The sequence below is a fragment of the Panulirus ornatus genome, chromosome 6 (assembly GCF_036320965.1).
Source record: "Panulirus ornatus isolate Po-2019 chromosome 6, ASM3632096v1, whole genome shotgun sequence".
In the NCBI taxonomy this organism is placed as follows: domain Eukaryota; kingdom Metazoa; phylum Arthropoda; class Malacostraca; order Decapoda; family Palinuridae; genus Panulirus; species Panulirus ornatus.
The window spans coordinates 15,549,438-15,574,322 of record NC_092229.1 but is presented as its reverse complement, the minus strand read 5'-3'; the positions used below and the strand labels follow the sequence as shown (position 1 = coordinate 15,574,322).

General features: G+C 48.2%; 2 protein-coding genes across 2 annotated transcripts; one reads left to right on the top strand and one right to left on the bottom strand.

Annotated features, from left to right (window-relative positions):
- Positions 1–8,455: 8,455 nt before the first annotated feature.
- Positions 8,456–11,651, top strand: LOC139748939 (uncharacterized). Its single transcript, XM_071662298.1, has 2 exons — positions 8,456–10,948; positions 10,985–11,651. The coding sequence occupies exons 1-2, from the start codon at positions 10,561–10,563 to the stop codon at positions 11,209–11,211; spliced, it is 615 nt and encodes a 204-aa protein (XP_071518399.1). The 5' UTR covers positions 8,456–10,560; the 3' UTR covers positions 11,212–11,651.
- Positions 11,652–14,846: 3,195 nt separating this feature from the next.
- LOC139749085 (uncharacterized) lies at positions 14,847–21,077 on the bottom strand. The gene is given in 2 exon segments (XM_071662613.1): positions 14,847–16,544; positions 16,547–21,077. Coding segments are annotated over 2 exon segments (5,373 nt in total). The 5' UTR covers positions 20,777–21,077; the 3' UTR covers positions 14,847–15,401.
- Between the last annotated feature and the right edge of the window lie 3,808 nt (positions 21,078–24,885).

Sequence of the window (24,885 nt, the reverse complement as noted above, 5' to 3'; positions counted from 1 at the left end):
CAAGTCTGAGTTTATTAAGAAAGTTGTGTCGAGATGAGCTGCAGATTGAGTGAGAGAAGGAGCAGAGTATAAGGATGTGACGGAATTCAGTGTTGAGTCATCAGTCAGCGTTGAGTCCATTTGATGGTTTGTAGAAGACAGAAAATCGTTGATGGAGAGGAAAAATAGTGTAGGAGACAGGACAGAGCCTGGAGGGACAATCTGTTGTCGGAGAATGGGGGAGAGGCTAATTCATTAACAACCTAGGAGATGGATCGGTCAGAGAGGAGGCTAGATATGAGGGAGCAAAGTTAGGGAGGAAAGCCAAAAGAGGGAGGAGCTTAGAGATGAGATCCCACTGCCACACACTGTTAAAAGCTTTTGTTACATCAAAGTCAATCTCTCAGGGATGATGACCAGGCATTGATAAGATAGGAAAAAATATATCACCAGTGGATCACGTTTTACGGTTGCCATACTGGTGATCAGAGAGAAGACTGTGAGGTTCAAGTTTTCTGAGGATATGAGAGTTGAGGAAGGATTGAAAGACTTTGGAAATGGTGGATGTCAAAGCAGCAGGAATATAGTTAGAGGGGTTAGAGCGGTCACCCTTCTTAGGGATGAGATATACCAACGCATGCTACCAAAAACAAGGTTAAAATCTGGTCTTTAAACAGAATCGGAACAGACGAGCAAGCACAGGTGTAAGTTCAGAGGGACACATTTTCAGTAAACATGGGACGGATGCCATCAGGACCATAAGCCTTGCTTGTGTCCATAGAGACAAGTGATTTTCGGACAGTCCGAAAGGAGATTACGGGAAGAGGCATAGGATTTGTAAGAGAAGCATCAGAGGTGAAGGAGTTTTAGGGTCATTCAAGATAGTTAGAAGTTAAATGGGAACCAGAGAAAGCCGCTTTGTCAACGGGAGGAACAACTATAGTACCGTCAGGACAGAAAAGCTACGGAAAGGTGGAGCGACAGAAGTTGTTAGCAATGCCCTTAGCTGAAATCAGAAAGATCTCTCAGTGGATGACAAGGAGAGATTATCGCACGTCCTTTGAATAAAGGAACGATTTACCTCATGGATAACGTAATGATTACAGGCAGTGATGAATGCTAAATGGGAGTCGCAGGAAGGAGAGGTTTTCCTGGCCCGATGTATCTGATCCCTTACCTGAATGGCCTCAGAACAGGAACGGTTGAACAATGAACTGGCAGATGTCGTTTCTGAGGAAGAGGGGATAAATGCTTCCATTTCCGCAACACTAACCTCAGCTATGCGTCTGGCGGAGACAGAAGCATTACCCACCCTTGGATAGTGCAAAGAAATTTCTTGATTTGTTCCAATCAGCTTCGTTGAGGTGCTGCTATTTACGCTAAGAAGGGGCTGTTGGAGGGGGAGGTGCCGTTAAAGTACATGCATTTATGAGAGTGTGGTCAGATGAACCAACTGGGGGCGAAATTGTGTAGATACAGTGTGAAAAATTAGAGAAAAAAAAACAGATCTAGAATATTAGGAGTGGCCATAGTGGTCCGGAATATGGGTGGGGTGTGAGATAATTTGGTCTAGATCACAAAAAATGGAGAATGTGAGGACTTCATTCCCCCCACCATCCGTATGGGAGGAATTCAACCATTCCCTATGGTGAACGTTGGAATCCCCTAGGTAGAGGATCTTGGCTTGCAGGTGAGAGGATGCCAAAGTCTCTTGGTAGGAGTTTATATATAGTCGAAGAAAGATATTAGATTTGTATTATCAGGAGAGCAGTAGGCAAAACAAAAGTGTGGTAGTTGGGAGACAGACCCTGAGTTAGATAACATCAAGGTTTGGAGACTCAAGGTCCTCGAGGCGTGCAACAGGTGTGTTGATGTAGGAATAAAAACAAACAACACCTTCGAATGAGAATCGTGAGTGGAGGTTATAGTTGGATATGGAAAAGGGCAAGTGAGAGCATCATTAGACAATTGGGTCTCGGAGGAAGTAAGATATTAGGAGAGGTACTAGACAGATGGTGTTCAATAGAAGAGATGTTACTGGAGAGACCATGAATGTTGATGCAATGAAAAGAAAAAGAAACAGGTCTATCAGAGAGGGAAAGGTCGTGTGAGGGACCGGTGCTACTACTGTCAGAACCCTCCTTCTCATTGACAGTATGTCAGGGGGAAACTCGTAGATTCTTAGCATTCCATGATGCTTGGGACTAGAGGCCATGGGTTTGTTGAACTCTTTTATGATTATATTTAGAGACGATTGTGCAGCCAGGAGATGGCAAGAGGACTTATGTGAAGAGAATAAATAAGGTATGAGTAGGTGTATGATGCTTGTAAGGAGAATATGACAACACTAGCACTCCAAGATCTTCTTTAGCTTTTTGTATAGGTTGACCAAGCAGTTTGCATTCACGATGTATGGTTTTAGCTCCTTGATGCATAACTTTATATTTGCCTATATTTTAATCCGTCTGTGATGTCTGTGTACATCTGCCAGTTTGTTTACATCCGTCAGTATCTCAGGCAGTCTTTCACTATGTTCCCCAACTCTGTGTCGTTGGTAAATTTTGAAATTCTTCCCATGCGTCTTGTCTGTAGGTCATTGATGTGTATGATGAACAGCATGGGTCCTGGGACTGAACCTCGTGGAACAGCAGGAGACACTTGGAAAATCAGATGTTCCCCCATTTGATACCTTTATTTCCGCTAAGGAAGACAATCCACTTTACACGCGCAGATTCAGGACTTAAAAAAGCTTTTATTTCGGATATTATGGTGATGGTCGGTCGTCAACTCATTTCATTCAAGGAATTTAACTGTTTTATCTCTAATTATTGTTTCTGATACTTTAAGCAGGCAGAAATGAGGCAAATGGAGCGGTAGTTCGAAAGACAATTCTTGTCACTGTTTTTGGAAAGTGGTGTTCGCTGGCTAGGCTTCCAGGCGTCAGCGACTTTCTCTTCCTATTATAATGATCTGTTGAATATTTTGGTGACAGGAAAACCTAATTGCTGTCTGGCTTCTTTTTTTCCTTCATATTCTAGGGGAGAAATAATCTGGATCAGCAACGAAATGTTTGGATTTAATTTAGCTAGATATTCAAGTACTTGAGATTCAGTATTCTTAATGTTTAATTTATCATCTTCGGTATATCGTGGTATGTTAGACGAAATTGAAATGGTAAACATCGAGTGGAAATACTCGTTAAGAAAGAAAGACTTTTTTTTTCATTGTTATATGCTAAAATGCCAGTCAAATGTGCTTAGTACTATCAGTGATGCTATTTTTCGTAATTCGAACGAGTTTACATAATTCTTCAGCGTTCATTTTCACAGTCATAAATTCGTTTTTTTTTTTTCAAGTTTTTCTCACTAGTTCTCATCATCTTCCTACAGTGTTCCATAGTAACTATCTTACATACATTTCATAGTCATGATTTGCACCACTTGACTAAGATACCGTGTTGGTCCTTCCTGTACATGAGGTTAGTTAAGTTGTCTGTTTCTCTGTTCATCCAGCCTGCATCCTCCATTTTTACAGCTTTTTTCACCATGTCCGTGACGCTACTTCATCCAAGGGGAATTAGTGTATCATTAAAGCTACTTCACTATTTCTATGGTGTTCGTGGTTACTACTGTAGTAAGGTCTTTGTTTATGAACATTTCCATATCTCATGTATTACCGCCGTTCGTTGGGTCTCGGAACATTTGATAATAGAAAAGCAGTTTTGTGTTTATTCAGTTAACCTGTTTGCCTGATGGTCACTTGTCATAAGGTCACAGTTTATGTTGGGCTTATTATAATCTGCCAAACCGATTGCTTATTATTATTATTTACTCAGAATTCGGCTGTATCATACAAAGCTTTATCGTTTGCTTCATGAAGTTTGGGGATGTCTATACGCTAAACACACACACACACACACACACACACAAGACTTTGGACATCTTATTTATGAGTTTAATATACCACGAATCATATTGGAAAAGTTCACGTTGCAATTCGTGAAGGGTCGCTGGTGCCAGGAGAGGACATCATGGGTGAGGCTTCAACATTGGACGGTGTGAAGCAAGAATGACTTTTGTAGTTTTGTAAATATGTTTCCACGTCAATGTTAACTTAACCTGGCAAGTATCTCAGGCAACCAAGTTCAGTGATGTGAACACAGAGGAACTAGTTACACTGATGTAGTAGGTCAGTATGATACTGACACTGAACCAGGGTTGAGTCTCAGTATAGTCTGGTGGATCAACAATGGGACGTGTCGCTCACCAACAGTTTAATAGGCGTGTCCTGCAGGGTGTAGCAGACCAGAGGAAGTTGTACACTTCTGCTGGGTACATAGTGACTGCACCTGTATGTACACAAGAACGTACCTTAGTGTGTACTTAGTACAGTAGTTGTAGCTAACACTGAGTCCGCTCGGTACGACCTGTGACCTCAGGTTCTGTGGTGGTCACTACTGGTCGTGGGGTCACTCCCTAACACGTCCGTTCAAGGGACCTGCTGATGACGTATGGCACTGCAGGTGCTCAAGCCTTCATATGTCCGACCTGAGGAGCTGCTAGTGACCTGAGGTACTGGAGGTGATCCTCAAGACGTGGAGCCACAGGATCCGTGTGTCACCTGTGGTGGAGGAGGCGTGGAGGAGGTGCTCTTTCAGACGTTCTTCTGACGACCTGCTGGTGATGTGTGTCGCTGGAGGCGCTCGCTGGGGGGCACTTGACCTGAACGTTACTTGTGGCACTGTCGAGGGTGCTCGTGAGCCGTCGTACACAGCCACGACCTTAGTCCTACACCTGGTGATCAACACTGACCAGGGAAGCGGGTTCTGCGGCCACCGTGTCTCAAGAGATCGATGGCGTCACTGCTCACACAACACTTGCATTTTGAATGACCATTTTGGATGACCCCGTTAGGTGAGAGGTCCGTTCCGGGGTCAACCCTCGGTGACCTTGCCCCAACCGACTCACTGTTCACGAGAGGTCACACTGGTATAGCCAACAAGGTATATTTTGTCCTTAAGTCTTTACTATCGATCCGTTGTTTCAGTCGACGGAGTTCATTTCCATAATGATTAATTAATCCTTGGACACGACAGAGACTTGTAGCCACAAGAAGTAAACTCCACCCGGACTCCCCAGCAGCCACGTCTCCTGGGAAGACCCTACACAGACACAGTCACTCACCTGATGTAGCCAGAGCCAAGGTTCTCCACACAAGCTGGCGCAGGAGAGGGGAACACAGGGGGTCGTAAGAAACAACACAAGATGTATGTATATCATGTTTGTGATGGTAACACTGTCTCACCTGAGCTGGCTGGTCATGTCCTCCAGTCTGGCCTGGTAACTGCATAAGATGTACATCACAGACCAAGCCTCACAAGAGCTGCTGGTGGTGTGGTACACGTGCTGCTGTGCTGGTAGTGTGGTACACGTGCTGCTGTACTGGTGGTGTGGTACACGTGCTGCTGTACTGGTGGTGTGGTACACGTGCTGCTGTACTGGTGGTGTGGTACACGTGCTGCTGTACTGGTGGTGTGGTACACGTGCTGCTGTACTGGTGGTGTGGTACACGTGCTGCTGTACTGGTGGTGTGGTACACGTGCTGCTGTACTGGTAGTGTGGTACACGTGCTGCTGTACTGGTGGTGTGGTACACGTGCTGCTGTTATGTACCTTCTGACCAGGTGTATCACACCCACACGGTCTCTCCCTCGTCCCAGTACTGCCCTCACACCTCAGCGTGGCTTGTCTCTGTTAACCTCAGGAAAATTGTAAGTTTTCCACCACGTCAAGTTCCTGGTTATCTCGGCCACTGCAGGTGAGGTGTGTAGGTGTGTCCCAGCCACTATGACCTGGCGCTGAGTGTCTGCCTCTTCCCATAGTTTGTGTTTGTGGTGACCAGTCACACGAGGATTGGCCGTAGTGTTACCTCCCTTTTTTTTTTGTTAATCAATTTGTATTTGAATTAACATATTATCCTGCCTTCTCAACCAACATGGCTTGGACTGTGCCACACCTACTTGTGTTGTGACGGCCGAGAGGAAAACTGGCTGGAAACACACACACACACACACACACACACACACACACACACACACACACACACACACACAAAGGGCTGGCGACACATAAGGTAGCCCCCACATCCTAGGCCGGCTGATCGTGCTGTCACAGATCAAAATACTAAATAATTCGTTCTCCCTGAACCTCCGGGGGCCACCAGTGGAAGCCCCCAGCCAGGGTTGCCAGGGATAGTCCCCAGGGTCGTCACTGATAACCTCCAGGGCCGCCAGCAGCGCTAGCCCCAAGCTGGCAGTGGTAGCCCTCAGGGCCGTCACTTGTAGCCCATCTGTAGCGACGTGGGGGTGGCCCTGAGGCAGGGCTGCTGGTCTGTACCTAACCTGACACACTACACTGCTGGCCCTACTCACGAGCCCTGATTCTACAGCCTCCCACTTTGCCCTTAATTCCCTGATTTCTTGACCTCTTAATTCCGACGATACAGCCCTTGACCCTTGAGCATGACAGTACGAAACGTGAGAATAATGAATGGCCTTGATATTGACCAGATCCTTGAAGGTCAGGTCATTAATATACCGGAGGGTCATCTCATCCTGCTTCAGGGGTCGTGTCCTCGTACTGACAGGTCGTACCACCGTGCTCAAGGGTCATACCCTTGTGATCTTTCAAACGCATCTACCATTAAATATGGATGAATGGATAGCAAAAGAAGATGGTAAATCAATGAGTTAAGATAAAGATAATTTAACATAACTAACCGGGTTTTAAATAAAAGCTAAAACAATATATAACTGGTGAATCATGTAAATAACATACTAAAAAAAAAAAGAAATAGAATAGGCAAAATATGATGCTTTTGGCTTAGCTTGACGTCTTGTATATATAAGAAATATAGGCCATTTTGCTTAGTTGACGTCTTGTATATATAAGAAATATAGGCCATTTTGGCTTAGCTTGACGTCTTGTATATATAAGAAATATAGGCCATTTTGGCTTAGCTTGACGTCTTGTATATTTATAAGAAATAAAAACCAAGTATCAAAAAGTACCACAAACAATACGAGAAACTATAGAGACTCAACTGATCCGTGGGAAGCGTTGGGAGGGAGAGCGGGACCGCCGACCGCCTCACCCTCAGCGGAAGTGTCGGCCTGGGTCACGTGAGCAACATTGGTATTGAATGTCCAGTATTTTTTGTTTCTATGTTTTCTCTCCATTGACGACTTGAGATCGTTCATCACTTTTATATTGTACCAGACTCCAGGAAACTGAGGATGATATAATATTCATGGTAGAAAGATAGGTTGGTGTGCCTATAAATATTTACGGTTTATTTTTATCATAGCCTATGACAGTCTTATTGAGAGTCTGATTAAAACCATTTGTCTCGTCATTTAACTTATTCGGAAATAGTAAGATTATCAGAAGTGATCACCATAGAAGTGTAAAGATGTCCAGACAAAACGAGAAGTATATTCCAACATAAAGAAAAAAGAAAAACGTTCATAATTCAAAATGTTCCTCTTAAGATTTTCGTTCTAGAAAAACAATTCAGTAAGGGAATCATGTTTACTCTGAGGTGGATACACACCCTTGCCAAAGTCTGTCATCCCTCCCTCTCCTCAGTCTTCTACAAGATATATAGTAATGTAGGTTCTCACACTACCGTAGCTGCTGTTCATGACGGTCTGAGCCACGACAGTATCTGAACCCACGGTCCCCCGGGCGTCACCGTGCGTTCCTCCTCAGTCCGCCATGATTTATCGATAATCGGCATCTCATCGCTGACACCAAAATGTGTATTGTATTTCCCGAGTAAATCCTCAGCATTAAACACAAGAATAAATAGTTGAAGTATTGAATACATGAACTAAAAATGCCCCCTATTGATATTAATTCGACCTTGAGTGTATGGCAGGTCCTGATTATGACGAAACTGAACCCAATAGAAATAAACTGAATGAGTCAGAATGGCGTGTTTACGATGCATATTCCAGCCATGTCAGGGTTCATCGTAAGGCTGAGACAGAGACCTCTGGAGGCGGCGCACTCAGGCTATGTAGGTGTGCAACTGCCTCACCATGTACATACCCATGCCATTATAACCACACGGCACCAGTAATTCCAGACCACGTGCACCAGGATACTCCCAGACTACGTGCACCAGGATACTCCCAGACCACGTGCACCAGGATACTCCCGGACAACGTGCACCAGGATACTCCCAGACTACGTGCACCAGGATACTTCCAGACTAAGAGCACCAGGATACTCAGACCACGTGCACCAAGATACTCCCAGACTAAGAGCACCAGGATACTCAGACCACGTGCACCAAGATACTTCCAGACTACGTGCACCAGAATACTTCCAGACTAAGAGCACCAGGATACTCCCAGACCACGTGCACCAGGATACTCCCGGACAACGTGCACCAGGATACTCCCAGACTACGTGCACCAGGATACTCCCAGACTAAGAGCACCAGGATACTCAGACCACGTGCACCAAGATACTCCCAGACTACGTGCACCAGAATACTTCCAGACTAAGAGCACCAGGATACTCAGACCACGTGCACCAAGATACTCCCAGACTACGTGCACCAGGATACTTCCAGACTAAGAGCACCAGGATACTCAGACCACGTGCACCAGGATACTCCCAGACTAAGGGCACCAGGATACTCAGACCACGTGCACCAAGATACTCCCAGACTACGTGCACTAAGGACAGTCACCACTGGACCATACCTGCACCACACACTGTTAACAGTTCACCATCATCGGGACACGTGCATGGAGACCGAGGGCGCCCGAGACACGTGCATCAGGACTGAGTGAGGATGGAAGGGCGTGAGGGTTAAGGGGTTGGGGGGGAGGAGGGGGTTGTTATCTGCAACATGTGAGGCGTTGGAGGAGTGGCCACATCCGCAGCCCCAGAGTGCCCCAAACCTCCTCACACGCACTCCCGACACTCGCCTCCCACCGCGCACCTGACCGTCTGACGCCCTCAAGGTTCCCCCACGTCCAGGTGGGCGCCACAGGCAGGGAAAGAGACTTGACCCATACTGCAGTGGTGGGGGCCACGCCCCCTGAACCTGTGGAGCATCCTGGGTCAAGCTAGGGTCGCCAGTGGCAACTGGTTAAAGGCAGGTCGTTACCTGGAGTACAGACTAACAAGCGACGGTCAAGCCATCACAGCAATGGTCCAGAGGAAACCACGCGTGACGGTGTTATACTGAAGGAAAGTGTTACATGTGACGGTGTTATACTGAAGGAAAGTGTTACATATGACGGTGTTGTACTGAAGGAAAGTGTTACATGTGACGGTGTTATACTGAAGGAAAGTGTTACATGTAACGGTGTTATACTGAAGGAAAGTGTTACATGTAACGGTGTTATACTGAAGGAAAGTGTTACATGTGACGGTGTTATACTGAAGGAAAGTGTTACATGTGACGATGTTATATCAAAAGAAAGCGCTACATATGACGGTGTTATACTGAAGGAAAGTGTTACATGTGACGGTGTTATACTGAAGGAAAGTGTTACATGTGACGGTGTTATACTGAAGGAAAGTGTTACATGTGACGGTGTTATACTGAAGGAAAGTGTTACATGTGACGGTGTTATACTGAAGGAAAGTGTTACATGTGACGATGTTATATCAAAAGAAAGCGCTACATATGACGGTGTTATACTGAAGGAAAGTGGTACATGTGACGGTGTTATACTGAAGGAAAGCGTTGCATGTGACGGTGTTATACTGAAGGGAAATGTTAGATGTGACGGTGTTACACTGAAGAAAAGCATTACATGTGAAGGTGCTCTACTGAAGGAGTGTTACATATGACGGTGTTATAATGAAGGAAAGCGTTACATGTGACGGTGTTATACTGATGGAAAGCGTTACATGTGACGGTTTTATACTGAAGGAAAGCATTACATGTGACGGTGTTAAACCGAGGGAAAACGTTACATGTGACGGTGTTATACTGAGGGAAAGCGTTACACGTGACGGTGTTATATTGAGGGAAAGCGGTACATATGTCAGTGTTATACTGCAGGAAAGCGTTACATGTGACGGTGTTATACTTAGAGTGCTACATGTGACGGTGTTATACTGACAGAAATTGTTATATGTGACGGTGTTATACTGAAGGAAAGCGTTACATGTGACGGTGCTATACTGAAGGAAAGCGTTACATGTGACGGTGTTATACTGAAGGAAAGCGTTACATGTGGCGGTGTTATACAGAAGGAAAGCGTTACATGTGGCGGTGTTATACTGAAGGAAAGCGTTACATGTGACGGTGTTCTACTGAAGGAAAGTGCTAGGAAAGTGTTATATGTGACGGTGTTATACTAAAGGAAAGCGTTACATGTGACGGTGTTATACTGAAGGAAAGCCTTACATGTGACGGTGTTATACTGATGGAAAGCGTTACATGTGACGGTGTTATACTGAAGGAAAGCCTTACATGTGACGGTGTTATACTGAAGGAAAGCGTTACATGTGACGGTGTTACAACAACATTATATACAAGGGCGTGACCAAACATGGAGGTGATCAAGGAGGACGTTCATGGTGAGCTGGGAGACACGAGGGGCGTGGCCGACCATGAAGGTGGGCGTGAGGAGCCTGCTGGTGCTGCTGGGCTGACCCGCCACGCCTCCGTCATGAGGCCAGACCTCTGGCCTCCCCGTGTGCCCAGGGTAGTGGGGCTCCTGTTGAAGAACGGGTCGTGGATGCCAGCTGACACGTCCCGCACGACCCCCGGCAGAACCACGACCGGGGGGGACGTGCACGACCGCCTGCTGGCCAGAGCACGACAAAGCCAGACTGGAGAGGTCGGAAACCACCCGGGTCTCACTGGTGAGGAGGAGGTGTCCCAGGTGGCCATGGGGACGACTGTGGCCCGCTGCAGGTCTCATGGTGGCCACGTAGGTCATGGTGGCCACGTATCTCATGGTGGCCACGTAGGTCATGGCGGCCACGTAGCTCATGGCGGCCTGCAGGAACCCGAGATGACCTACCATAAATTCCTGGCGGAGGTGAACGACGCTGAGAGCCACTGCAGTGAACACATAGACACCTTGAGGGGCAACTTGTGGTGCAAGTGCGACGCGGCGAACGCGATGCTTCAGTACTCCAGCCAGGTGACAGACGAACAGGAAACCCGCCTCGGTCCCTCCAACCACGAACTATGATGACGTTGAAAAAACGAACCACATCCAAGACGTGTCGAAGCTCGGATCAAGGAGGGAGGTCAGGGTGAGGGAAGCAGAGGACTAGAGTATCCGCTGATAAGGCAGTGTTGATACTTGAGGTTGGACGTCACGAGGGAGCCAGCCGGGGTGTGCCGTATACCACCACCAGCTCCACATATAACCCATCACAGTGACACAGTAGAAATGACTTATGCTTCTGTACCTCCGTGATTGGTTAGGTGTGGACCTGGTGGTGTTTAGGTCCCTCAGCAGCTGGGATGTCCCAAGGCCAAGTTACACAGGGATTACCCCTCTTATGTCCCCGGTGTGGTACCTGGAGTGGTGGTAGCGCCGTCACAACCACTGGTCACAACCATCCTGTACATTGCCCAGGGGGAAAGATTTTCCTGTGATCCAACGAAATAAAGGTTGTATCATGACGCACGTCTCTCACTCCTAGCCTTAACCCGGACGCCTGCACACGTGACTGGCATCTACTGGGAGTAGATAGTCTGGGGGTTGTGAGGGGTGCACTGCTGTCCCTGGTCCTGAGGGTTGTGAGGGATGCACTGCTGTCCCTGGTCCTGAGGGTTGTGAGGGATGCACTGCTGTCCCTGGTCCTGAGGGTTGTGAGGGATGCACTGCTGTCCCTGGTCCTGAGGGTTGTGAGGGGTGCACTGCTGTCCCTGGTCCTGAGGGTTGTGAGGGGTGCACTGATGTCCCTGGTCCTGAGGGTTGTGAGGGATGCACTGCTGTCCCTGGTCCTGAGGGTTGTGAGGGGTGCACTGCTGTCCCTGGTCCTGAGGGTTGTGAGGGGTGCACTGATGTCCCTGGTCCTGAGGGTTGTGAGGGATGCACTGATGTCCCTGGTCCTGAGGGTTGTGAGGGGTGCACTGATGTCCCTGGTCCTGAGGGTTGTGAGGGGTGCACTGATGTCCCTGGTCCTGAGGGTTGTGAGGGGTGCACTGATGTCCCTGGTCCTGAGGGTTGTGAGGGATGCACTGCTGTCCCTGGTCCTGAGGGTTGTGAGGGGTGCACTGCTGTCCCTGGTCCTGAGGGTTGTGAGGGGTGCACTGATGTCCCTGGTCCTGAGGGTTGTGAGGGGTGCACTGATGTCCCTGGTCCTGAGGGTTGTGAGGGGTGCACTGATGTCCCTGGTCCTGAGGGTTGTGAGGGGTGCACTGATGTCCCTGGTCCTGAGGGTTGTGAGGGGTGCACTGATGTCCCTGGTCCTGAGGGTTGTGAGGGGTGCACTGATGTCCCTGGTCCTGAGGGTTGTGAGGGGTGCACTGATGTCCCTGGTCCTGAGGGTTGTGAGGGGTGCACTGATGTCCCTGGTCCTGAGGGTTGTGAGGGGTGCACTGATGTCCCTGGTCCTGAGGGTTGTGAGGGGTGCACTGATGTCCCTGGTCCTGAGGGTTGTGAGGGGTGCACTGATGTCCCTGGTCCTGAGGGTTGTGAGGGGTGCACTGATGTCCCTGGTCCTGAGGGTTGTGAGGGGTGCACTGATGTCCCTGGTCCTGAGGGTTGTGAGGGGTGCACTGATGTCCCTGGTCCTGAGGGTTGTGAGGGGTGCACTGATGTTCATGATGTCAGATTCGTGAATCGATCAACCTTGAGAGATGTTAATATCTTCAGGGGATGGGTGGGGGGGGTGGGGGGAGGGGAGGGTTGTGAGGGGGAGCTGGCAACTGTGCTGGTATGCGGGTCAGCGTGACGTCACACGTCCCAAATAACACGTGAATAACAGTCGACCCAGAGTTTGAAGTTCATTATTTTCTTTCCTTCTAAGTGTCCCCATCTCTTAATTATAATCAGTTACGTTCGCATCGTTTCGTTAATTCTTGTCTTGTTGTTCATATCCGTTTCCACGTATTTAACTATCTTTTTAGTCTCAAATTACGGGTAATGGGGTCATTTACCCAGGAGCATTTGTTGTTTATACAGAGTCCTTTACATTCTCCTGAGAGAGGGTCACACTCCCTACCCTTGGTCAGTACTGTATCCCGGCAACACAGCTCATCCATGACGTCACTGGCTGTATTATGAATTCTTTATTCGTTTACATGTGTACGATGACTTATCATCTGGTAATGAGAGGCCTAACAGTGATATGATTCGAAAAAATCGTAATGAAGCTCTGAAGCAAACCACTCCAACGGACAGTGTTAATTACAAAGATAACTAACTTTACTGCCTCGTTATCTTCAGTTACAGAGTTAACTATAAATATAACTAACTTTACTGCCTCGTTATCTTCAGTTACAGAGTTAACTATAAAGATAATTCACTTTACTGCCTCGTTATCTTCATTTACGCGGTACAAGTGTTCCTATGGAACGGGTACCTTGCCATCTGAGTCAGTAGGGAGGGAGTGAGGTTCACGACACCTCAGCCGAACAAGGAACGCTACAACGACGGTCCAGGAACGGATCCCAGGCAGTGCAAACCAACCGAAACAAAAAGGTTGAAGTTTACTTAACGTGTCTTCCGCTGCGCCGTCACACAGCTCTCTACAACTTGGTCGTTCAGCTGCCTGGTGTACACACACACACACACAGCTGTACCTGACCTACTGACCACAATCTCTGGTGACAGGAGTGTCATGGGTGAAGAACCTCTCTCGTGCAATCTTGTTGTTTATCCTAAACTTGAGAACTGGGTCTTAACGCGCGACAGATCGGCAGGTAACTGAGGCTACCTAAGCGACTATTATGTAAATCATGAAGTACACTGTGGATGACGTGCTGTGAGACAACACTACAGCGGGTAATTTTGCCATAGTCAGAGTACGAAAACTTATGTTGCCGAGATGAACACTTGTGTTAGCAAAAGGTAAATTTCTTGTTCCAATTGGATGATTTGATTATAACTGGATGATGTATTTTTTGTTGTTGAAATTTTGCTGTGCTATAGTATAGAAAAATCAATAAGAAAATTAGAATGATTTGTGTTGAGGATTTTTAGTGCTAAAGAAATTTCTACATTTTCCAGTGAAGTGTTCTGTCTCTTATTGAGATCCATTCGTCTGTCACAAACTCACGTCTGTGTTGATATAATCATTCGGGAAATAGAAACTGAACCACATGGCTGACGTCGCTGGAATGTAGATACATGTTATGGAACCTTCGATGTTGTAATGCTTGTTGTTCCATCCCTATACCATCCTGAGGTAAGAAATGTTTGTTTATATTAGGCCTGACTTGAACGAAACCTAGCCTAGCTGAGCTAACGTAGCTCAGCCAAGCTTAGCTTACCTAGCTCACCCTAGGTTTGTTAGATCTAGTTTGGTTTGTCATGTTTGTTCAAAATACGGTATAATTAACCACATATATTTTTTTGAAATGGAAATTGTTCTTCCCTTACTAATGTATCATCATTAGCATCGAATTTATTGTCATATGTGGTGATTGTGACGTAAAGAAAAATATGATTATATGAACAACTGATTTAATGGTTTTGATGATAGTAAGTCTGCAGTTCGGTAAGTTACTCCTCGTGAATTCTGATCAATAGATGAAATTATTTAGCTAGGCTGTCAGTGTGTTCATATTTGTCTGTTCACTAACATTCATCATTGTGTCTGGGATGGTGTCGTACACGGAAAATGAAAGATATGTTTAAAAAGTGAAGTCTTTATTGACAAGTAAGAAGATATGTAGCTATCAGGAGTCAAAACATTTCAGTTTTTTTTTTTTTTTCATCACCTTGTAACTAAGTGAACCATCACTTGAGACGTTTGAACCACTCAGGAAAGGCTCGAGCCATTAATCTCTTGAGAGCTTCGAATCAGTCCGATGATTCGAATGATTGTCTTATAAAAGATTCTAATCACTATCCTATGGGAGGTTAGAATCATTATACCCTGAGTTTCGACTCATATTTATAGAAGGTTCCAACCAATATTTCTTGAGGTTCCATTCAGAGTTCTATTTGAGGATTGGGTTTTTATCCCTCGAGAGGTTCGAATCACTATTGTATGGAAGGTTCGAACCATTAGCTCATGCGTCTTAACCACTGTGTTATGGTGCTGGAAACTGGTGTGTATGGCTCCTCATGGGATGCAGTAGTTCACCCGTTGAATACATATCGCACCTTGCTTGGCCTCTGACAACCAGAGGTCTACAGTGACGTGATCCCCGGGAGAGCTGTTGCAACAGGTGCATGACGGGCAGGAGCTGTCTCCTCCCTCACTCTGGGCAGTCCATGACATCGACCTCTTGCTCCGCCGCCTTCAGCGCCGCCTCATGTAGTTGGTTGAGGTGCTGCAGGTAGTGCGTCCGGTGGGAGTCGGCCAGCAGGGAGGCGCTGCTCTTGCGGCGGTAGACCAGCTTTTTGGCCAGAGGTTTAAAGCCTCTCTTCCTGGCCCAGTCGGCCGGCGTTAAGCCAGCGTTGTCCTGGGCCTGGGGGTCGCAGCCGCGTCGCAAGAGAAGGTTGCAGGTAAATTCTTTGCCTTTTGAGGCGGCTCTGTGCAAAGGCGTCATCCCGGACTGTGACTTGGCCTCAAGCAGCGCTCCGGCTTGCAGGAGGATCTTCACGATGCGGTTGTGGCCTGACTGGGCGGCGGCATGCAGCGGCGTGTTGCCCACCACGTCCTGCCTGTTGATGTGGGCTCCTGAAGCCAACAGGAGTTGCACGATGAGGTCGTGGCCGTAGTGGGCAGCGCGGTGCAGGACGGTCGCATAAGCCGGCCAGTGTAGCGCCAAAGGCACTACTGTGTTTGGTGACGCACCCTCAGCCAGACAGGCTTCCACAGTGGCGGGACAGCCGTCCTCTATCCCCTGTATCATCCTCACCGCCACCGGGATCTCTGTTGGGCTGGGTTCGACCCATGTCCCGGGCGCTGAGGCTCTGCGAACCTCGCGGGGAGACTCCGATAAGCCCATGTAACCCAGGTGGTTTGCTACCTCAAAGGCAGTCTCGCCGACCTTGTTTGGGAGGAACATATCGGCATGATGACGGAGAAGCGTGCGAGCCACTTCCATGTGGCCCCGTGCCAGTGCCATCTGTAGCGGCGTCACACCAGAGCGGTTGATGGCGTCGACGTGGGCACCACTATACACCAGCTGTATAGCCACCTCGCTGAAGCCAGCGCGTGCCGCCACGTGCAGTGAACTGTTACCCGTGTCAGAGCGCACGTCTACATCTGCTCCCGCGGCCAGCAGAGCCTGCACTACGTAGAGCGCCCCTTCTTTGGCCGCACGCAGCAGTGCGGGCAGCTGGCCACACCTTACATTGGGATCAGCACCAAGTTTCAGTAACGTCCTCGTCTTTTCAGCATCAAGTTGGCAGACGGCTTTACTGAGGGACTTGTTCAAGTCCTCCTGCGACAGTTCGTGGCTGCCGTCTGTTCCTCCTCCTCCCTCGTTTCTTCCCAGTCCGTCCTCTCACACTTCCCGACGGCTGCCTCCAAACATTTCCTCAGCAAGTCCTGACCAAAGCTGACTCTGCTTCCACGTCCAGCGCAGGAGTAAAGACAAACATTGTTGCTATCGCGTCTTTCTTTAGAGTAGCACGACTGATGGATGCTTCTGGTGTCGCGTCTGTTGCTTGGACGGACACATTCTATACTATTGTGTCTGCTTCTTGGATGGTGACTATTTGCTCTACTACGTTTCCTCTCTGCATAGAAAGACAATCGACCTCCTGAACTGTCTCGTGGCGAGTTCAGGCGGCTCCGAGGATGATTTTTTTGACCAACACATTGACTCTCAGCAACGCTACCTCGTCTACTGTCTGGAGCGAGGGTGGAACACTCCTCAATGCTATCTTGTCTAATGTTAGGACACTCATCGACATTGTCTTGTGGACTGTTAATATGAAGAGAACTGTCGACACTACCTTGTCGACTGTTTGATAGAGGACACTCGTCGACACTGTGTTGTCTAGTGTTCACAGGAAGAGGAGGACGACCGTCAGCACTATACTTTTTCTGATCGTCGATTGACGTCTGTCGTTTGTCGTGTGTGGCTGTCGCAGTTGTCCCGCCAGAGCTGGGCTGTGGATGAGGAGAGATGGGGACTGGCTGCTTAAGCTCCTGTGGGGAAGCAGAGGTCGGGCTTGGCTGATATTTTAGATGCTGTGGCGGAGAGATGGAGTGCAACAGAGGTCTAATACCACGACATCTAGCAACCAGATTGTCAGTCTTGAGTTTGGTGATGTCTTCCAAGCAGGACCAGGTATGGTGAGGTCTTGAAGACTTTAACTGTGTTCTCTGAACTTCCTCCGACGTGTCACCGTGGGGTGAGGTAGCGATGCATGCCGTGTTAGCCTCAGATGGTGAAGTCTTGACATCATCAGCTTCGTGAGCGTCCTCTTGAATGAGCATATTCCCAGCACCATCGTTGGAATGTGTCTGGTCAGTTCCAGATGCTTCACATGTGTCACTGGAAGGAAACATGAAGTTTCCAGAGGGATCACCGTCCAAATTATTTGTCCCTTTTGTTTCAGTTAGATTTTCTTGATTTCTTGTTTCCTGAACCTTATCTGTAGAATCTAAATCTAAATTACAGATTGTCATTCTTGCGTTCTTTGATGCCTCAGACGAAGAACTTTGCCATACTTGTGTCACGCCAGGAGCAGCGGGTGAGGCTGAGACGACCTGCCCTTCCTGTGAGGAGGTCTGGAGGCTGGTGGTGGAGGCAAGTCGTGGCTCCTGCACCACCGCAGCCACACAGCCTCCCGCCTCGCGCTCATGGTCACCAGATTTTCTCACTTCGACCATTCTGTTGATCAGCTTTGGCGAGACTTTATTCAATGCTGCAATATGTGCCCGTAGGTCAACAGCATTGCTGGAATTCTCTCTGGGACGTTGAGAAATATATGGTTTGGTCTTTGGTTTGGTGAACGTTTCTTTGGTCTCATCAGACGGTGGAGTGGTGGTTGCCTCCATCTCGTGGGCCTTTGTACCTGCAGAAGAGTAGGTCGCGCGGGAGGGAGTTCTGGTAGAGTTTACATGGCAGTCAGACGGTGCGGACGTTCCAGTAATCATGTCCAACTCCTCATCCCTGGTGGTGGTCTTGCTCACGTGTTCAGCGTTGTACTCCAATGTGTCAGGAAGAGGCGTAACGTCAGGAGAGTCTGGTGCTGTTGTAACCTCGGTCTGGGTTGGTTGTGTGGCCGGGCAGGAGGAGGCCCCGTGTTGCCTGGTGTTACAGTCTGTCATATTCTGTCCCCAAAGTACAACAGCTGGTCTAGCGTCGTCACTGTTACCCTGGAACACATCAGGTGCGCCAGGGTCTCCTGTTTCTCCTACCATTTGCACAACGTCATTGATGCTTGTGTTGTCCGTGTCTGACGTGGTGTTGGTCGGTAGCTTTGCACCGAACCCGAACATATCCTTTGCGTCAGCAGCTGCGTCGTTGTTTACGATATTCTTCCCTAACATGGCTATGTTGACGTTCAGTGGCCTTGTTCTCGCATTTTCCTTCGTACAACTCGGTTCGCCTCCGTGGATGAGATCCTCGTTTGCATCCGCCAGAGGAGGACAGACGGGCGGCATAACCTTCGTTACGTGTGATACAGAAGCTACTGTGGCCGTACTCCTGCTAGTGCTGTCGGCTCCTTCCTGGCGCCTCTGCTTTGCATCACCGTCGTCATGAACAATCTTCTTCTCACCTACTGTGACGTTTCTTGGGCTCGGACTCCTGTTGCTTGTTGCGGTGGCACTGCCGTAACAAGGATCAGGGTTGGCGAAAACCCTCTGGACGGCTTGATCCCTGCGACTTTGGATGAATTCCTGGAACGAGTCTCTGCGAGACTGGAGGAGTCTATCGTGGGTGTTCTTGACGATGTTCTTGACAGTGGTGCTGCAGAACCTGGGGCCCTTGACGTAGGTGGTACGCCTGCCAGCCGTCCGCTGGGAGAGAGTACGCAGTCTGTCCTGTAGGCCGAGGCTGGGGCGGGGAACCCTACAGGCCCTGTCGTTGCTCAGCATCATCACGATCTTCTTCGTCTCCTCCCTCAGGTTACTACCCGAGGGCTTCTCTGCTGGGAACACCTCGCCCAGCAGGCGGGCACCACAGGTATGTAGCTTGTTTGGTTTGTTTGCATCACCATGACACATAGCCCGTGGGTCCAGGGATGAATGGGGACTTTGTTTACATTCATCCTCCTGTGTCGGTTCATGTTTGGGGACGTGAGAATCACCACTCTCTCCAGCCTGGGAAGCTCTGAAGTTACTTACAGCGGCAGAGTTGGGCATCTGATCCCGTGTGACGCAGTGGGAAGGTGTAACAGTGTGGGAGGATTGTGACAGCGGCTGAGGGAGGAACTCACTTCCTCGGGATTCATCGAACAGGTCGCCGTCATGACCCTCACCAAGACATGTGTCAAGAGGGAGGGCGTCGGGTACGGCCGAGCTGTGTGACTCGCTTCCCTCACACTGCACACGAGAAGTTGCTCTCACATCCTGCGATTCAGTTTGTGTCCTGTGATCACAGGTCGCTTTTGTATGTAGACAATCACTTTCCTGAGACTTGAGTTCAGGGTTTGGTGTCATGTATCTGGATATCTGTTGTTCTGATATCTTGCTTTCTCTCTCTTCGCGCGTGTACCTCACACTCACAACATTCTTTTGTTCAAGTTTTCTATGTTTCGTATCGGAAATCACTCCACTATCACCGCCATCACGATCCTGAACCACTTGGGTTGTATCCTGTTGAGCGAGTCTTCCTGCAGTGCCACTCTCGTACACTTCTGAAGATGTGCACAACACGTTCCTCAAGATGTCATCCTCTTGGTGACCTACCGTCGGCTGGTCTGCCATCAATCTCTCCCCTGAGTGTTGTCTTTTCCTTAATGAACCGTGGCAACAGACGCTGGAGTCATCATTTATGGCAACTGGATTACCTTTACTCGTCGTTTCTTGATTTCGCTTTTCGTTCGGTTTATAAACATACGGATCTTGAGTCATCCCGGAGCCTTCCTTGTAGTCATCCTGGGTCGTCCGGAAGCTCTTGTGATGACAGTCCTCGTCATCACCAGTGTCTGTGTCGGGTGCGTGCGGGGATGACGCCCGTGACAGGCTGTCGGTCGCATCAAAAAACATCTCAGGGGAGGAGGAGCCGCTGGAGGGGGTGATGGCCCGGGTCTTCGTGGCGCTAGGAGGGAGGAGCTGTAGGGTTGTGGGTGTTGAGGCAGGTGGATTCACAGCTGAGGCTGGTGCACGTGTCTCCCCGGGAGTTACCGAGGCCTCGTGAGTGGCGATAGAGCCCGGGGGGCCGACGATGGTGTGGTGGCCGCCACCTGTAGAGGTTGTGGGGTCGTGAGTGGCACTGAGGGTGTGGCTTGTGACACCAGTCGTGTGCCTGGTGGCTGGGGTCTCCACCCCTGAGGTGCCATTACACATATCTCCCCAGTCATGGCTGTCACAAGCTAAGGCACACACACCCGCCTCATGCTGCTCTCTGGTCACGTCGTCTCTCTTATTCAAGTGATGTTTACCTTCGTCAGCAGTTCGTGGAGCTACACCGCTTGCCTCGTTCCTCTCCAGTGTCGGCGAAGCTGGTAAATGAAGTCCTAGTTTTTTAAAGACACTGTCTTTGATGAAGGCAAAGGAAAACATTTTGATTTTTTTCTCGTGTGTCACCTGTAAAGGAAGAGCCTTAAACTTGCCTACAGGCTGGCCCCGTCCGTGGGTCAACCTAGGGCATGACGCTCCTGCAGGCGTGTGTGTGTTGGGTGGGTTGAGGTGGGCGCGGGTGTGGTGGCCTGCTCCTGCTGTGTCCAGAGACTACAGCTGAGGTGTAGACCTGTAACCCAGGTGACGGTAACACCACCACCTCCACCTACGGTGATGGTGGCCAGACTGGCCAGCCGAAGGCTCCTTACTCCTCTCCCTCCCTCGCTTCCCCTGCCACCTGTCTGCCAAACTTGAACCCCCCACTCCTCCTGTTGCTCCCCCTCCCCCTACCCCGTATATACAATCAAAAAACCACATGCAGCCACCTTGTTCCGGAGGTAAGATGCCTACTTGAGGTCTGTCTAACATTGGAGCTGGTCACATCACCTGAGTTTGTATGTCCAGGTGATGCACATTGCTGGTACGTGTCCGGCGCCTGGTTGTTTGTGTTGGCTGTGTTGTGAGCCGTATATACCATCCCGCCCGGCGCCCATGGAGGGGGATATAGTAGGGCTGGACTTCATTGAGGCCAGACCTCACTGAGGACAGTCCTCAGTGAGGCCAGCCAGTAGTGTGAGGCTCAGCGTTGTACTAGTCATTATGGTGCGACATTGTCTCTTTTGAATGACTAAAAGTTCAGGTAAACTCAAAATCCAACTAAAAGCTAAAAATGGTTCTTGCATCTTGTGTTAGAATGTGTCATTTCTGCTCTGCCTGTTCGTCAGGGTACAGTGGTGCTGGTATAGTGAAGGGTAGGAGACAGGGTAGGTACAGTAAGGTTAGGTTAGGTTAGGTTAGGTTAGATGATATAGTGAAGGGTAGGAGGCAGGTTAGGTAAAATAAGATACATGCTTAATGCTCCTCCCAGAACTCATGTTGGTTTTAATCAGCACAGTATGGTTGGTGCTGTCCCAGGAGAACACAGAGTAGAACACTTGACATATGAACACCTGTATAACATCATTACTGGTAGTGAGGCAGAACAGACGAGACGTAACGTTATAATGGTTCATAATCACCACAGGTGTGGAACAAGAACTGGTCGTTTATCATATGTGTTGTACCTGGAGCAGCAGGTGTGGCTCAGATGGTCGTTCATATATACCACTACAGTTGTATGGGGAATGATCTACCACGGCCAGGTAAACAGTCTCAAGCTAATGATGGCGTTAAGAAACAAAAAATAAGATCGTTTTCTTTTATGAAATCATTGCTGATGATCTTACCTCTGGGGCCGACACCTGTGATCTCTCTTATAATCTAGTATTAATGTTTAGTTATCATGAAATGATTCTGTTTTGTATCTAGTCCAACTGAATTCTTTTTTTTTTCTGTATTACTGTTATTCTCTATATTGAATTCGTTACGATAACCGTACACGATATAGGTAGTGCTAAATGCTTTGTATGTTGATCTTCCACCTGTACGTTAACTATGCCGAAATCAACTCAGTCAATCAATCAGTCTAGATGATTAACCTCAGCTTGAGGCCCCCGAAGCCAACACTGACTCTCACACTGGCCACATCACCCACACTGACCCACTCGTTCGTACACACTCATCCTCACAGCTGAGCGTCCCGCTGCCCGTGAATGGTTGGCTTGTAAACAAAGGCCGCCCCCCCCCTCCGCCAGACGCTGTGGTCTAGTGTGTCGTCAGAATATTTAGTGTGGCGTGGCTGCTCCACCTGTGGCCTGCCGTGTGGTGCAGGGGCGAGGTGCCTGGCAGCCGCGTCTGGCCTGGGGAAGCAAACGGCGAGTGTATTTACGGTGACAGGAATGTTGAAGGTCTATTTCTGTGGTGACAGAGGCATGTGGCGGAAGGAGGGAGGGTGGGTGGAGGAGGGTGGAGGGGAGTGTGTTAGGTGGATCGTGAGGAGGCAGTGTGGGCGGAGGGTGGGGAGGAGAGGACAGGGTTATGTGGGCCAGGACAGGTTAAGCAGGACAGGACAAGGCCAGGACAAGGAAGGGCAAAACAGGACAGTACGAGAAAGGGCAGGACAGCACAGGACTAGGACAGGACTGTAGGTCAGGTCAGGTCAGGTCAGGTCAGGCTGGAGGCAGTAAACAAGGGCGAGCGAGGATGGTCGATCATGCAGTGGACCCTCAACAGGACGGGCTGGTGCCATGGGCCGGGTGTGGGCTGTGAGGAGGCCAGTCATGACCCAGGTGCTGGTGGCGCCAGGTCTCACACTGTGGCCGGGGAGGCTATCCAGCCACCCCCCGACCCCCCCCCCCACCCTGGGCGGTACCACACACACCCCTCTCCCTCAATTGGGCTTTTATTCTTTTCAAAATACCAGAACAGAACAGCTTACCATTCACCTGACCTTCGCTGTCACATTAGACTTACAGTCTATCTTTCTATCTGTCAATCTATTTTTTTTTTATTATCATACTTAGTCGCTGTCTCCCGCGTTAGCGAGGTAGCGCAAGGAAACAGACGAAAGAATGGCCCAACCCACCCACTTACACATATATGTACATACAAGTCCACACACGCACATATACATACCTATACATTTCAACGTATACATATATATACACAGACATATACATATATACACATGTACATATTCATACTTGCTGCCTTCATCCGTTCTCGTCGCCACCCCGCCACTTGCCCGGATGTCTGTTATATATATATATATATATATATATATATATATATATATATATATATATCGGGAAGCGAAAATGGGTATGTTTGAAGGAATAGTGGTTCCAACAATGTTGTATGGTTGCGAGGCGTGGGCTATGGATAGAGTTGTGCACAGGAGGATGGATGTGCTGGAAATGAGATGTTTGAGGACAATGTGTGGTGTGAGGTGGTTTGATCGAGTAAGTAACGTAAGGGTAAGAGAGATGTGCGGAAATAAAAAGAGCGTGGTTGAGAGAGCAGAAGAGGGTGTTTTGAAATGGTTTGGGCACATGGAGAGAATGAGTGAGGAAAGATTAACCAAGAGGATATATGTGTCGGAGGTGGAGGGAACGAGGAGAAGTGGGAAACCAAATTGGAGGTGGAAAGATGGAGTGAAAACGATTTTGTGTGATCGGGTCCTGAACACGCAGGAGGGTGAAAGGAGGGCAAGGAATAGAGTGAATTGGATCGATGTGGTATACCGGGGTTGACGTGCTGTCAGTGGATTGAATCAGGGCATGTGAAGCGTCTGGGGTAAACCATGGAAAGCTGTGTAGGTATGTATATTTGCGTGTGTGGACGTATGTATATACATGTGTATGGGGGTGGGTTGGGCCATTTCTTTCGTCTGTTTACTTGCGCTACCTCGCAAACGCGGGAGACAGCGGCAAAAAATAATATATATATATATATATATATATATATATATATATATATATATATATATATAATAGATGTTTCTAATAACAGTATGCTTTTCTTGCATTTTCATCACTAAAAGAATAGATGGTACTGTTATATATATATATATATATATATATATATATATATATATATATATATATAATGTTGGCAGCAAATTTGCCGCCTCTCAGTGTGTACCGCTCAGCACTGTTGACTCTGCCTGCCTCCTCCCTGAGGACATGTGAACATCACCGCCCGTCAAGGTTTGCATCATCTCGTCCAGTCATCACTCAGTATATACTGTAAGGGGAACATATCTTCTGTGTCTTATTGTATGCTAGTTATTCATAACTGAGAAATATTTTAGCACGTGCCATTTTTCTCGTCTGTTTAGAAGAGAAATCCATTTTAGGCCGAATTAAATGATGTTGAAACACGTAGTAAGGATATATCCCTTCAGGTGTATGATGAGAAATATGTGGCAGATCGTAAAACTTAGTAAATATAAAAAAAAGATTACTAGAAACATGACGTTGATAAAAAAAAGTTTTCCCGATCTAAGATTAAATATCCTGACCAAATTTCGCATATCTCACATGGTTTGACCACTGTGTCATATGTATATTTTTTTTCTGATAGTTTCGCCAGTCTTTGTGGCTAATGGAAGTTTGAGGTTCTGAGAACGTATTGGCCAGATCATGTTCTCGTCCTGTGCTAAAATAGGATAG

Excerpts from the sequence above, each read along its gene's own strand:
- LOC139748939 (XM_071662298.1), top strand. The coding sequence starts at position 10,561 with ATGGAGGTGATCAAGGAGGACGTTCATGGTGAGCTGGGAGACACGAGG. Across the intron at positions 10,949-10,984 it reads GTCTCATGGTGGCCACGTAG|GTCATGGCGGCCACGTAGCT; the intron begins GTCATGGTGGCC and ends GTGGCCACGTAG.